This window comes from Neophocaena asiaeorientalis, unplaced genomic scaffold (genome assembly GCF_003031525.2).
Source record: "Neophocaena asiaeorientalis asiaeorientalis breed wild unplaced genomic scaffold, Neophocaena_asiaeorientalis_V1.1 scaffold242, whole genome shotgun sequence".
In the NCBI taxonomy this organism is placed as follows: Eukaryota; Metazoa; Chordata; class Mammalia; order Artiodactyla; family Phocoenidae; genus Neophocaena; species Neophocaena asiaeorientalis.
The window spans coordinates 441,074-453,778 of NW_020172451.1; the positions used below are offsets into that span (position 1 = coordinate 441,074).

Genomic DNA, 12,705 nt, shown 5'->3' on the forward strand with positions numbered 1-12,705 from the left:
AGGGGGGCGGTGCCCGGCCAGCCATGAGCTCTCCGCCGCCCGCCCGCAAGGGCTTTTACCGCCAGGAGGTGACCAAGACGGCCTGGGAGGTGCGCGCCGTGTACCAGGACCTGCAGCCCGTAGGCTCGGGCGCCTATGGCGCCGTGTGGTGAGCACAGGCCGGGCGGGGTGGCCGGGGGCTTGGTGGCCCGGGCCTAAAAAAGTGGGGAGCAGAGGCCGGGCGGGGTGGCCGGGGGCTTGGTGGCCCGGGCCTCCCGCTAAGCGGTGCGCCCCGCAGCTCGGCGGTGGACAGCCGCACGGGCGCCAAGGTGGCCATAAAGAAGCTGTACCGGCCCTTCCAGTCCGAGCTGTTCGCCAAGCGCGCCTACCGCGAGCTGCGCCTGCTCAAGCACATGCGCCATGAGAACGTGAGTCGCGCGGTCCCTAGCTCCGGGCACCGCGTCCATCATCTCACCTCTGCTCATCTCCCTTCGTCCCCCAAACCGTGCCCCGAAGACCCGGTCCCTCCTACCCAGTCCCTGGGCTGCTCCCCTGGGTGGCGGGGCGGGCGGAGGCGAGGGGTCAGGCAGTGTCCCCGGGTGGGGGGGGCTGGTCACAGTGGTGAGGGCCGAGCCCCGCTTCGTCCTAAGAGAGCTGCTTCCCCGGGGTCTAGTCCGCTCTGCCTGGGCCAGTCCCGGGAAGGACTTAGCTCTTTGGCTTCTTGCTGGAGCCCCATCTGGCTCCTCGGCCCAGGGTCTGGTCAGGGGACAGCCACTTGCCCAGGCCGAGGGGATCCTCCAGGTCTCACTCCAAACCCTGCCTCCAGCCAGGAGCCCCGAGGTGAGAGAGAACTTCAGGTGGGAGGAGCGGTCTTCCTGGAAGGGGCACTTAGCCTCTCCCAGGCACCCCCCTGCCGCCCCACCCGGCCCCCGTCCTGCAGCTCCTTTCCTGACCCCACTCCACCTCCTGAGCCGCAGCAGCCCCTCAGCAGCTGGGTGCCGCCACCTCCCAACAGCGCTGCATTTCATAAACCCCTCTTCCCGGAGGAAGTAGGCTCTGAGAGGCTGAGGTCCCAGTCCTGCCCCTTCTGTGCCCACTTCAGGCCTCCTCCCCCCCCCCACCCCCGCCGTGCTGCAGAGGCCCAGAAGTCTCCACCAACCTGGTGGACCCCCATTTAACTTCCAAGATTCTTGCTAAAACCTCCCGATGCCCGGGCCTCACCTGCTTCCAGGCCTCTCTCTGGATGTCCCACTGTTCTCTCCTCCCGCCACCCATGTCTCTGGCCATGGTGGCTGTCCTTGCACCTCGTGTCCACTGTCACCTCACTCCAGTTTGTCCCCGTATAGTAGCCAGGGAACACGTTCAGCATCACACCTATTTAAACTCTCTTGCCAAAGCTTCTAGGATCGAAGCAAGCCTTCACCAGGTGCTGCGGGTGTGCTTGGGTTTTCTTTGGCTTCTCTTTGGCTGCGTCGTGGCCTGGTCCTCGGCCACCTGGCCTCTCTCCCCGTATTCCTCAAGCGCTCCGAGCGTTCTGCGTCCTGCCCGGCCACCATTCACGTGGCCTCTGCCAGGTGTCCCCCTGCCAGCACATCCACCTGTGCCTCCAGCCACTCTGATGTGCAGGCCTCCTGGGGTCCCTGGAGGCCCTGTCACCAGAAGCCCCAGGTGCCAGTTGTCACGCTCCCCGTCTGCCGGGGCCGGCTGTGGCTGCCGGTGTGCTCACAGGGCTGCCTGCCTGGGCCTCTCTGGCGGAGGCACGGCCCCTGGAAGGGCCTGCTAGATACTGGCTAGCACCTCGTGTCCACTGTCACCTCACTCCAGTTTGTCCCCGTATAGTAGCCAGGGAACACGTTCAGCATCACACCTATTTAAACTCTCTTGCCAAAGCTTCTAGGATCGAAGCAAGCCTTCACCAGGTGCTGCGGGTGTGCTTGGGTTTTCTTTGGCTTCTCTTTGGCTGCGTCGTGGCCTGGTCCTCGGCCACCTGGCCTCTCTCCCCGTATTCCTCAAGCGCTCCGAGCGTTCTGCGTCCTGCCCGGCCACCATTCACGTGGCCTCTGCCAGGTGTCCCCCTGCCAGCACATCCACCTGTGCCTCCAGCCACTCTGATGTGCAGGCCTCCTGGGGTCCCTGGAGGCCCTGTCACCAGAAGCCCCAGGTGCCAGTTGTCACGCTCCCCGTCTGCCGGGGCCGGCTGTGGCTGCCGGTGTGCTCACAGGGCGGAGGCACGGCCCCTGGAAGGGCCTGCTAGATACTGGCTGTCCCCACACTGTTCCTGGGTCTTCAGTGGGGATAGGAAGAGGGGGAGGAAGGGCCAAGGGGCTGGAGCTCCTTGGATGGCTGGGAGCTGACCCAGACTTGGGGCTGCCCCTCCCCCAAAGGATCCCGGCTGTCACCATCCAAAAATAGCCCTTGTTTATGGGCATGTGTGCCAGGGCAGGGTTGAGCTGCCAGTGGGCAGAGCAGGGCCCTGTGGGCAGTGGGGGGAGACCAGGACAGCTGCCGGGGCCTTTCCTGCCCAGAGCAGGGTGTGCCCTCAGCTGTATCTGTGTCCCCAGCCCACCTGGTGCTCTGGCCTCCTCCCCAGGTAATTGGGCTGCTGGATGTGTTCACACCCAATGAGACCCTGGATGATTTCACAGACTTGTGAGTGCCGGCCAGGGGCTGGCCGGGCAGAGCAGGTGGTGTTGGGTGGCTCTTGGGTGTCCACTTCAGCTTTGGGGTTGGCAGGTGGGCCGCCTGAGGCAGGCCTTGCCTTGCAGCCTGGATGGGCGTCAGGTGCACACTGCCCACCGGCTCACCACACCGCAGTCCACCCCCCGCCACATGCCCGCGGGACCCACGGTGCTGGTACCACTGGGTGGATCTGGGCCTCCTCCTCCAGCGCCGGAGGTGTGAGCCTCGTGCCTGAGGGTTTGTGAGTGGGTCCTGTGCTCTGGAACCCTGGCGCTAAGAGTGGCCTGTAACTGGAGCTGCTGACCTTTGCCGGCGGGTTGGGGGGGACCCAGTGCTGCCCTGTGCCTGCCCGGGTGGCCACCCGTGGCCTCACACTCCTGTTGGCCAAGAGCCAGGGGCCTGGCCCAGGAGGGGGTGGGCAGGACAGGCTCCTCGTTGCCTGACCTGGCAGGGGTCAAGGACTCGTGCTGGCGGGGTGCTAAGCACTGCTCTCTGTGTCTCCGTCCACCTGCCCAGCCTGCTCCTCTGACCCAGATGTCCTGTCACACCCCTGCCCACAGGCACTTCCCTCCTTTCTCACGCCCCTGCCCCTGCCTATGAGCCTTGGTCTCCCAGCCCCTAGGCCACCCTCCAGGAGTCCCCAAAGCGCAGTCCCGACCTGCCTGGCATCGCAGGGCCCGGTGGGTGGTAGGAGGGTAGAGCCCAGTGCAGTGCTGTGGGGGGTGGGGACTGGGTGCTGCAGGGTGACAGGCTCTTCCAGGGCCTGAGCCCAGGCCCACGGGCGTGACCCCAGCTGTCTGGCCCCTCCCTGACCCCGCAGTTACCTGGTGATGCCGTTCATGGGCACCGACCTGGGGAAGCTCATGAAGCACGAGAAGCTGAGTGAGGACCGAATCCAGTTCCTCGTCTACCAGATGCTCAAGGGGCTGAAGGTGGGGACTTGGGGTGCCGCCAGAGTGGGTGGGGTCCCCCTAGGCGGGGCTGGGGCTCTGACGTTCCTGCGAACTGACTGCTGCTGACCCCTGTGTCCCCACAGTACATCCATGCTGCTGGCATCATCCACAGGGTGAGTCCTAGCCAAGGTGGGCGCTTCCCCTGGCTGTGGGCGCGCGAGGGTCTCCACCTTTGGGGCTTCCTGTCTCACCCGCGAGGGGGCACCCTGCCTGCCCACAGCCCGGAGGCTGTGCACCTCCACCCTTCCTGGAAGGGCTGCAGGGTGGCCCGGCCTAGCCCGATGCTCCCACATTCAGTTGCTGCCCGGGCCCTTGCCCTTGCACCCTGGCGGGCGGGGCTGCACAGCCGCCTTTCTTCTGCCCCCAGGACCTGAAGCCCGGCAACCTGGCCGTGAACGAGGACTGTGAGCTCAAGGTGTGTGTTGGGTTGGGGGCTTGGGGCCTCCCCCGCACCTGCCCATCTGCCCGCTGGCCCCTTGGCCCTCAGGCCTGGAGGCGGACTGGCCCAGGCCCAGGCGGAGGGACAGACCACAGCCATCCAGGCAGTGGCCGAGCAGCTGATGGGCAGATGGGCCCTGGGGAGGCACTGGGTGGGGTGGCACGGGGGCATACCTGCTTGAGGGGAAGGGCGGGCGGTGTCCCCAGCTCCCCATGCCCGAGCCAGGGCAGGGCTGAGCAGGCCTTCCCAAAAGTGCTGGCTGGGGCCCGGCGGTTCACAGGGAGCGGAGGTCCAGGGGCAGGAGCCCCCCCCCCGGGGTGCCTGTTGTAAGGGTCGGGGGCAGGCACAGTTGGTTGCGCTGGGTGCACTGGCTGTGGGGAGGAACCCGCAGGGAGGCTTAGGGGTACCTGGCTGCGACCTCGGGCCCCAGAGGCTTGGCAGGAGGCCCCGGTGTGCCCAGTGCCCTTGGGGTCTTCTGGCCCACGGCTGGCCCACCCACTCCCCAGGGACCGCTTTGCCCCACCTTCTGATTCTGGCTGTAGATCCTGGACTTTGGCCTGGCCCGGCAGGCAGATAGCGAGATGACTGGGTACGTGGTGACCCGGTGGTACCGGGCGCCTGAGGTCATCTTGAATTGGATGCACTACACACAGACGGGTGAGGCGCTGCCCGGAGACGCGGCACCAGGTTCCCCGAGCTGCTCTGCGGGGAGGCTGCTGAGCTGGGCCGGGGCTGGGCAGGGCGTGGTAGGCTAGATGGCTCCTGGGCCCATGCCCCCCTCCGCCGCCCCCACTCCTGCGTCTGTGTGTGCCCGGCTCCCCAGCCCACAGAGCCCTGATGGAGGGGCTTCTGTCTCAGTGGACATCTGGTCAGTGGGCTGCATCATGGCTGAGATGATCACAGGGGAGACGCTCTTCAAAGGCAGCGACCGTATCCTATACCTGGAGCTGGGTGCGGGGGAGGCTTGCCTTACACCTGGAGCTGGGTGCGGGGGAGGCTTGCCCTACACCTGCGGGGGGCAGGCCAGGCGCACTGCCCGGGCTGGGTGGGTAGGTGAGCTCTGCCCTCTGGCCCCGCGCTGTGCTCCTGACCTCAGCCAAGACCTGGACCAGCTGAAGGAGATCATGAAGGTGACGGGGACGCCTCCCGCCGAGTTCGTGCAGAGGCTGCAGAGTGCCGAGGTCACTGGGGAGCCAGGCGTGAGCTGGAGGCCTGGGTCTGGGCCTGGGGGCCGGCGCCTCACCCTTTCTTCCCACACAGGCTCAGAACTACATGAACGGCCTCCCCGAGCTAGAGAAAAAGGATTTTGCCGCCATCCTGACCAACGCAAGCCCTCTGGGTAGGGTGGGGCTGCGGTGGGCACGGGGTCAGTGACGTGGGTACCGGGGCCTGGGACCCGCCCCTCAGCCTGGCCTGACGCCCCCCCAGCCGTGAACCTCCTGGAGAAGATGCTCGTGCTGGATGCGGAGCGGCGGGTGACGGCGGCCAAGGCGCTGACCCACCCCTACTTCGAGTCGCTGCACGACACGGAGGACGAGCCCAAAGCCCAAAAGTACGATGAATCCTTTGATGACGTGGACCGCACGCTGGAAGAGTGGAAGCGTGAGTGGGGGGCTCTGGGCAGGGCCTGTGGCTGGACCCCACCAGCCCCCTGCAGGTGGCCAGGGCTCAGAGTCCTGGGTCCCCCCCACCCTGGGATGCAGGTTAGGTGAGGAACACAGTGGAGGTCAGGGGGCAGCTGGGCTTCCGGGCCAAGGCGACCTGAGCACTTGGCCTCTTCCGGCCCCCAGGCCTGCCAGCGTGCCTCCCCACGTCTAGGCCAGAGGCCGGGCTACCCCGGAGACCCTCAGCACCCACTCCCCCAGGCCTCTGCTCATACCTCTTGAATCTTCTGGCCTCTGTGTCCCTTTCAGGACCCCTCCTACCTAGACAGCTGCACACCCCTCGTCCTGCCAGCAGGATCAGGCCCACTCCAGGCAGTCCATAGCACCTCCCCCTTCCTCACTACCCCTCGCCCGTCCCCTCTAGCCCCACTGAGCACTTCAGACCTCCCTCTACCTGTGCTCTGCATCTCCAGGCTTTGCATTGGCCTGGAAACCGAGGGCCCCTCTCTTCTTCTCTGAGGGCTCCCGACACCTGCTCAGCCTGAGGCTGGGCTCAGGGACGCCTGCCCAGTCCCCGGGCCTCCCTCTGCTGGGGCCCTGACGCTCCATGCTGGAACGGGCCTTGTCTAGCTCCACTCTGGCATGGCAGGCATCTTCTCTTGGTGGCTGCGGGACCCGCCTGGGGGAGCAGGGACGTCTGAGGGCAGCAGTCAGCACCGACGGAGCTGTGGCACTGGTCACCACTGTCCTAGACCCCGTTCTGGCTGTGCCTCAGACCTGGGGCCGCGGTCCTGGATGTGGGGGGTAGAGGTGGGGCTGGACGGGTTGTGCTTCTCAAACCACATTCTTCAGGGTCATCGGGGAGTCCCAGCAGCGGCTCTGCCCTTATCTGTGCTGTGTTTTGTGCTTGTAAGTTCTGAAAACCGAAAACCATGGGCCACAGGATCCTCTCTGCGGTCTCCGCCACAAACTGTAGTAAGAGCTTTTGCTTTTTACTACAGACCGTGGCGGACATGTGGTCTGTTTGTGGTTGAGCCCCTGGTCAGGAATGCAAACTCATCACCTCCTGTTTCCCCGGGAAAAGCCAGCTTTACAGCAAGGACCTCTCTATACAAACCTTCCCTGTGTGGATGGGCCCCTGCACCAGGGTTAGATGAGGGCCTGGGAGGCACCTCGCGGGGTAGCAACACAACTGTGCCGTATGCTGGGCAAACCACACAGACCACCTGCTCTAAAGGCACAGTCCTTCCTGAACTGGGCTTGTGGAGTACCAGTGGTCCCCCAAACGCGCGTTCCTGTGGCCAGGTGAGCGTGGGCACCCTGGGGTAGGTGGAGCAGAACTGTCCTCTTGCAGGCTGGTCGGAGGGGGGGCGGGGCAGCACCCCCCTTCCTTTGGGACGGCTCGCTCTGGGCAAGGTTCAGGAAACACGAGCACCGGCGAGGAAGCTGGATGCTGCAGGCAGTTGGTGGCAATTCCACACTCGTTTATTAATTAATTAATTTTTGGCTGCAATGGGTCTTCGTTGTTGGGTCTTAGTTGCTGCGGGCAGGCTTTCTCTAGTTGCGGCGAGCAGGGGCTACTCTTTGTTGCATTGTGAGGGCTTCTCATTGTGGTGGCTTCTCGTTGCAGAGCTTGGGCTCTAGGCGCGTGGGCTTCAGTAGTTGTGGCACGTGGGCTCAGTAGTTGTGGCTTGCGGGCTCTAGAGTGCAGGCTCAGTAGTTGTGGCGCATGGGCTTTGTTGCTCCGCAGCATGTGGGATCTTCCTGGACCAGAGGTCAAACCCATGTCCCCTGCATTGGCAGGCGGATTCTCAACCACTGTGCCACCAGGGAAGTCCCCATACTCGTTTCATAGATGTTCTGGATCCAGAAGCTGCACTGTGCCCTGGTGGGACCCTGAGCAACTCCATTCAAGTGAACACATTGGTTTACATTCCTCAGATGTTCTCTGTTCACTGAGGCAGGCTGTGGAGCCAAGGCCACCCTAGGGGCTGTGGGTGTGGGTTACAGGAGCCCTGTCTGGGTGGACAGTCCCTGTGGATGGACACAGGTGGACTTGCACATGTGGGACAAAGGAGTCCACCTGGTGCCTGAACCCCAGCGGTGGTCTCTGACCCTGTTAATTTGGGGGACGGGCGGGCCCCCTAGTTCAGTGACTAACAGCCTGTGCTCTGGGCCTCCGCTCTCCACCCCCACCCCAAGTGGAATCTCATGGGACTTAACGCTGGTCCCCGCGAGCACCAGTGAGCTGGGCCCAGTGCTTCGTCTTGGTCACTGGCGTCCATCCTTGGTGTGCACTGTGGAGCTGTCTTAACAGGTGATGGGCCCCTTCTCCCATGACTCTGTCCCTCTCATCCTGCCCCAGGCGTCACATACAGAGAGGTGCTCAGCTTCAAGCCTCCCCGACAGCTGGGGGCCAAGGTCTCCAAGGAGACGGCCCTGTGAATACCCCTGGGCCCTGGGCCTGGAAGGGAGATCCTGTTTGCCACTGGGACCTTGGCTGGGGCTTGCATCCCAGGAGTCCCCTCGTTCCATGGAGCCTCTTCTGGAAGCCTGTTCCCCTGCTCTCAGAGCCCACCTCAGCCTAACCTTGGAGGAGCATCTGGACTTTCTGGACAGGACGCCCACCTGACCTGGGGCTGGGCTCTGACCCCCTGAGCAGTGGTCCCCTCCCCCAGGGTGCAGCAGAAGCCTCAGAACCTGTGGGGTGGGATGGGGTTTGGGGTCAAAGCCTAGTCTCTGACCCTGCCTGCTCTGGACTGTGCTGAAGAGGAAGGACGGGAGGGTGCAGAGCACTGACTCAGGGACATGTCTCCTGGGGGCGTTGGTGTGGACGCTTCTGTACCACCCCCCTTAAATGTACATTGGCCACGTGGTATGGCCACACGGCTGGAGGAAATAAACCCTTTTGTAGCTCCCACTCTGCTTCACTTCCTTATTTCTGGGCTGGATCTTCACCTTTAGGCTTTTGTATGGAGTAAGGGGGCTGGCCTGGGAGCCTCAGCCCCATCTTGAGCCACTGGGCCTGGGCACCTCCTCCTTCCCAGGTCACAAAGCTGGTGCCCACCTACACCCCTGTCCTGTGCCAGTGAGCCCCAAGCCTGGAGCCCCCCACGTTAGGACTTGGCCCTGCCCCTCTTGTGGGGTGGCCTTCCTCTAAACTAAGACCCTGGAGTCAGACCCAGGGCAGGGCCTGATGCAGGGCCTGATGGGGGTGAGGGGGTTAGGGTCCAATTCGGGTCTCAGCCCCAGGTGTTTGGGTTCCCTACACTCTCCAAGGCCAGGTTCTTGGGGGGGGGTGGGGTCACGCTAGACGCCGCGAGGCACCTCGGGTGTCTCTGAGACGTCTGTGCCTTAGAAGGGTGGTTTCTGTGCTCCTTTTCCTGCCCCTCCCCCGGCCATGCCCCACCGCCATTGGCGAGCCCGCGGGGCCCTCTGCCGGCCATTCGACGTCTCCGAGGACTGGCAGCTGGGTCAGGGGCCACTCTAGAGCTCCTGCGCCCGCCCTGGCTCCTCCCACCTGTCCCCCGGCAGGCGCGCCCAAAGCGGGGCCAGGCCGTCACCCTTCTCCCGGCCTGGGGCTCAGATGGACGCACCCAGTTGGTCCAGCCGAATACGGTCAGACGAGTTGCCAGAGTAGGTACCTGCCTTCTCTGCCCAGGGGCCCTCCCGCGCCTCTGACGGAGCCCCGCCCGGGTCCCCGGCTCTCAGCGATCCAGGCGGGGCGGTCTGGCGCAGGCCCCGCCTTCGCGGCCACGTGCCCAGGACGGCCAATCAACACGCTGTTTTCCAGCCGCCGTGATTGGCTCAGGGGCGGGCACGTCTTCCCAGAGCCCCGCAGGCCGCCGGCTACCCGCACGAGCAGGTAGCCTGGCCAGAACGGTGGCGATCCACGCGGGGCTGCTTGCCGCGGGCAGCGGGGCCCTGTCAAAGCCTCCCTCTGCATCCATCCCACCTTGGGGAATCGCCCCCGAACAGCCGGGGCGACCAGAGAACGGGACTGGGGCACGCCCGCCCCAGGGCCCCACTTCCTAGACTTCAGGGCCCCTGCTCACGTCCCGCCTCCAAGAGACCCGCCTCCAGGGCTCCGCCTCCAAGACCGGGGACCCAACCCGCGGCGGCCCCGCCTCGAAGATGCCCGCCTTCCCAGATCCCCCCACCCCCCCGGGAACCGCCCCCCATCCAAGCCCTGCCTCAAAAGGGTCCGCCCGGGCCCCGCCTCCAAGACCAGACTCCGCCCATGTCTCCGTCCCCAAAGACCCGCGGCGTCCCCCCCGACCCCGGCTCAGTCCCCAGAAATCCCCTCCGTTTGAGGCCGGGGGCTCCCTGTTTCCTTCCCTCTTTGGCCATCTTGGTCTTGGCTGGGCCCGCGCCTCCTCCTTTACTGGCCTCATTCGTTCTCTCACTCATTCATCCCTCGCCCAGACACTCCCTCTGTTGGCCTCCGCCCTGCCTACCCCGACGCTGCGCCGCTCCTGTCCAACTTCTCTGCCATAACCCTGACCCTCCGACTCGTCCGCTCTTCGGTCGGGGGTCTTCCTGGAGCTTAAATCGGATACTGTCATTCTCTTCTTGAGCCTTGGGGGCAGCGCTGCGCTGCGGCCCAGGCCGGGCTAAGCCACGACTACCGTCCCCGGTCGAGGCTCTCTCCTTGTGGCCTTGCCCCTAAGGACCCTCGGCCTCGCGACCCTTCCCGCGCAGCTCCTCCCTGAGCCCTTGCTGGGGGGCCTCGGTCAGCGCTGGGCGCAATGGGCTACTGACGCGTCTGACCCGTGGCCTGCGGGGTCAGGGTGGGCCTGGGGGAGGCTTGGGGAGGGGGGGCACGGACCCGCGTGGCTCGGCTCATAGCACGCAGGTGGGGCCGCCGTGACGGTCCGCAGGAGCCTGGGCACACTGGCCCTCCGTCCTCGCACCAGTCCCCTCCGACTTACGCAGGGGCGCCGAGGCCGGCGACCCTCTCCCGGCTCCGGCGAGAGTAGGAGGTGGAGCCTCAGCTGGAGGGAAGGGCGGCGTGGGCAGAGCCCCGAGGGGCCCAGTCTTCGGCCCGCCCCTCTGCATCGGGGCGGGGTTTGGGGCAGCCGGAGGCGGGTCCATGCCAGGTCCGAGTTGGAGGAAGCCGGAAGCCAAGCCCCGCGAGCCACCCTATCGAACCCTGCCCCGCTCTGGCCCCAGCCGGACCTGGGGCCTCCTTCCTGTCCGGGCTCCGCGCCCGCGCCCCCGGCTGTGCTCCAGGCGTTGGGCTGCTCCCTGGGGCTGCCAAGGGGGGGGGCGGGCAGTGCACGCACCTGCCTGTGAGTGGTAGTGTTTGGGTCCTGCCCACCCTGAGTGGCCCAGAGTGACCACGGTCAGGCCATGGGGACCGCACTTGTGTACCACGAGGACATGACAGCTGCCCGGCTGCTCTGGGACGAGTAAGTGGGACCTGGCCGAGGCAGAGGCGGGGGATGAGGAGGGGCTCTGGACTCTGAGCTCTCTGTCCGTTCAGCCCCGAGTGCGAGATCGAGTGCCCGGAGCGCCTGACCACAGCCCTGGAACGCCTGCAGCAGCGTGGCCTGGAGCAAAGGTGTCTGCAGCTGGCAGCCCGGGAGGCCTCGGAGGCGGAACTGGGCCTGGTGCACAGGTCAGACTTGGGGTGGGCCCCCTGCCCCTGAAGCCGTGGTCCAGGACCTGGGCCTGCCCCAGCCTGCTGGAGCCTGGCAAACAGAGCCTACCCCGCAAGCCTCAGTTTCACCGTTGGATGGGTGGGTGAGGGAGCAGTGAGGGGGGTGGTCCCACTGGGGGTCCAGACCCCGTTTCTCCTCCGCCTGCTCCTCCAGGTGACCCTGCCTTGCCTGCCTAACCCCTTTGCAGCCCGGAGTATGTGGCCCTGGTGCGGGGGACCCAGGCCTTGGGCACCGGGGAGCTCCAGACCCTGTCTGGACAGTACGATGCCGTCTACTTCCACCCGGTGCGTGCCCTGGGGACACACCCACCCACCCAGTCACACATCCGGGTACTCGTGCCTGTTCACACGGGCAATGTTCCTGTGTGCCAGTGCCCTTCTGGCTGCTGCTGCGGGCACCCGGGACTGGCCTAGCCAGTTCTGCGCAGTGCTTGGTGCCCTGCAGCCTGGCACAGGGCTTGGTAGAGCCTGTGAGGGGTAGTGGGCAGGGGGCTTACCTGCACCCTTGCCCTGGCAGAGTACCTTCCACTGTGCCCGGCTGGCTGTGGGGGCGGCGCTGCAGCTGGTGGATGCAGTGCTGGCGGGAGCTGTGCGCAACGGGCTCGCCCTGGTGAGGTGAGAGCTGCCCCCTTCCCTGGCTGCCTCGACCTGTGGGTAGCCCTGTGAGGACGCAGGATGACGCTGACACGCCCCATACCCCACTCCCACCCCCAGGCCTCCTGGGCACCATAGCCAGAGGGCTGCCGCCAATGGATTCTGCGTGTTCAACAACGTGGCCATAGCGGCCAAACATGCCCAGCGGCAGCACGGGCTGCACAGGTTTGTGCCCGTCTGACTGCAGGGTGAGGCCCAGGCCAGAGGGGAAGGGGGTGGAGGGGGCCTTTGAGGGACCCCACCCAGCTCCTTCCCATCCTGGGCCTGGCTCCTGGCCTGGAGGTGGGAGGCCCTGCCCTCGGTGACCCCAGAGCTGTCTGTCCCCAGGATCCTCATCGTTGACTGGGATGTCCACCATGGCCAGGGCATCCAGTATATCTTTGAGGACGACCCCAGGTAAGCTGGGGGTGGGGACAAGACCCTCCCCTGCGACCCTACTTTTCAGGATGAGCACCGCCCGGCCTGGGAAAGTCTGAGGGAGCAGACGTGGCTGTGTGCTCGGTGGGGTGCGGTTAGGCTTCTGCAAGGAGCCCTGGGGCTGAGGGGCCTGCCCTCTGGCCCCGGCTGACTGTCGCAGCGTCCTTTATTTCTCCTGGCACCGCTATGAGCACGGGCGCTTCTGGCCCTATCTCCGAGAGTCGGATGCAGACGCTGTTGGGCAGGGCCCGGGCCTTGGCTTCACTGTCAACCTGCCCTGGAACCAGGTGCCTGCCCCCCACCCCGGGCCCCCCACCC

At 65.7% G+C, this 12,705-nt stretch overlaps 2 protein-coding genes across 8 annotated transcripts in view; both read left to right on the forward strand.

Moving 5' to 3' along the window:
• Nucleotides 1-8,574, forward strand: part of MAPK12 (mitogen-activated protein kinase 12) — a 9,598-nt gene extending 1,024 nt beyond the window's left edge. Inside the window, exons 1-12 of one of the 4 annotated variants that reach the window (XM_024737475.1) lie at nt 24-148; nt 278-407; nt 2,570-2,628; nt 3,479-3,590; nt 3,695-3,724; nt 3,979-4,026; nt 4,593-4,707; nt 4,909-4,980; nt 5,152-5,231; nt 5,311-5,389; nt 5,479-5,652; nt 8,020-8,571. In XM_024737475.1, coding sequence (XP_024593243.1) covers nt 24-148; nt 278-407; nt 2,570-2,628; nt 3,479-3,590; nt 3,695-3,724; nt 3,979-4,026; nt 4,593-4,707; nt 4,909-4,980; nt 5,152-5,231; nt 5,311-5,389; nt 5,479-5,652; nt 8,020-8,099 — 1,104 coding nt within the window. In that variant the 3' untranslated portion in view covers nt 8,100-8,571. Of the gene's footprint in view, nt 1-8; nt 149-277; nt 408-2,569; nt 2,629-3,478; nt 3,591-3,694; nt 3,725-3,978; nt 4,027-4,592; nt 4,708-4,908; nt 5,232-5,310; nt 5,390-5,478; nt 7,263-8,019 lie in introns of those variants that run through there. The other 3 variants (XM_024737476.1, XM_024737473.1, XM_024737474.1) reach the window with 3 other exon arrangements.
• Nucleotides 8,575-10,768: 2,194 nt separating this feature from the next.
• HDAC10 (histone deacetylase 10) overlaps nt 10,769-12,705 on the forward strand; it is a 5,674-nt gene continuing 3,737 nt past the window's right edge. For all 4 annotated transcript variants that reach the window (XR_003002192.1, XM_024737634.1, XM_024737635.1 and 1 more), the window contains exons 1-7: nt 10,769-11,065; nt 11,140-11,274; nt 11,505-11,601; nt 11,834-11,931; nt 12,031-12,135; nt 12,298-12,366; nt 12,548-12,674. Coding sequence is in view for 3 of the 4 variants with exons in the window: in XM_024737634.1 (XP_024593402.1) it covers nt 11,007-11,065; nt 11,140-11,274; nt 11,505-11,601; nt 11,834-11,931; nt 12,031-12,135; nt 12,298-12,366; nt 12,548-12,674 (690 nt within the window). In the remaining variant the exon portion in view is untranslated. The remainder of the gene's footprint in view (nt 11,066-11,139; nt 11,275-11,504; nt 11,602-11,833; nt 11,932-12,030; nt 12,136-12,297; nt 12,367-12,547; nt 12,675-12,705) is intronic.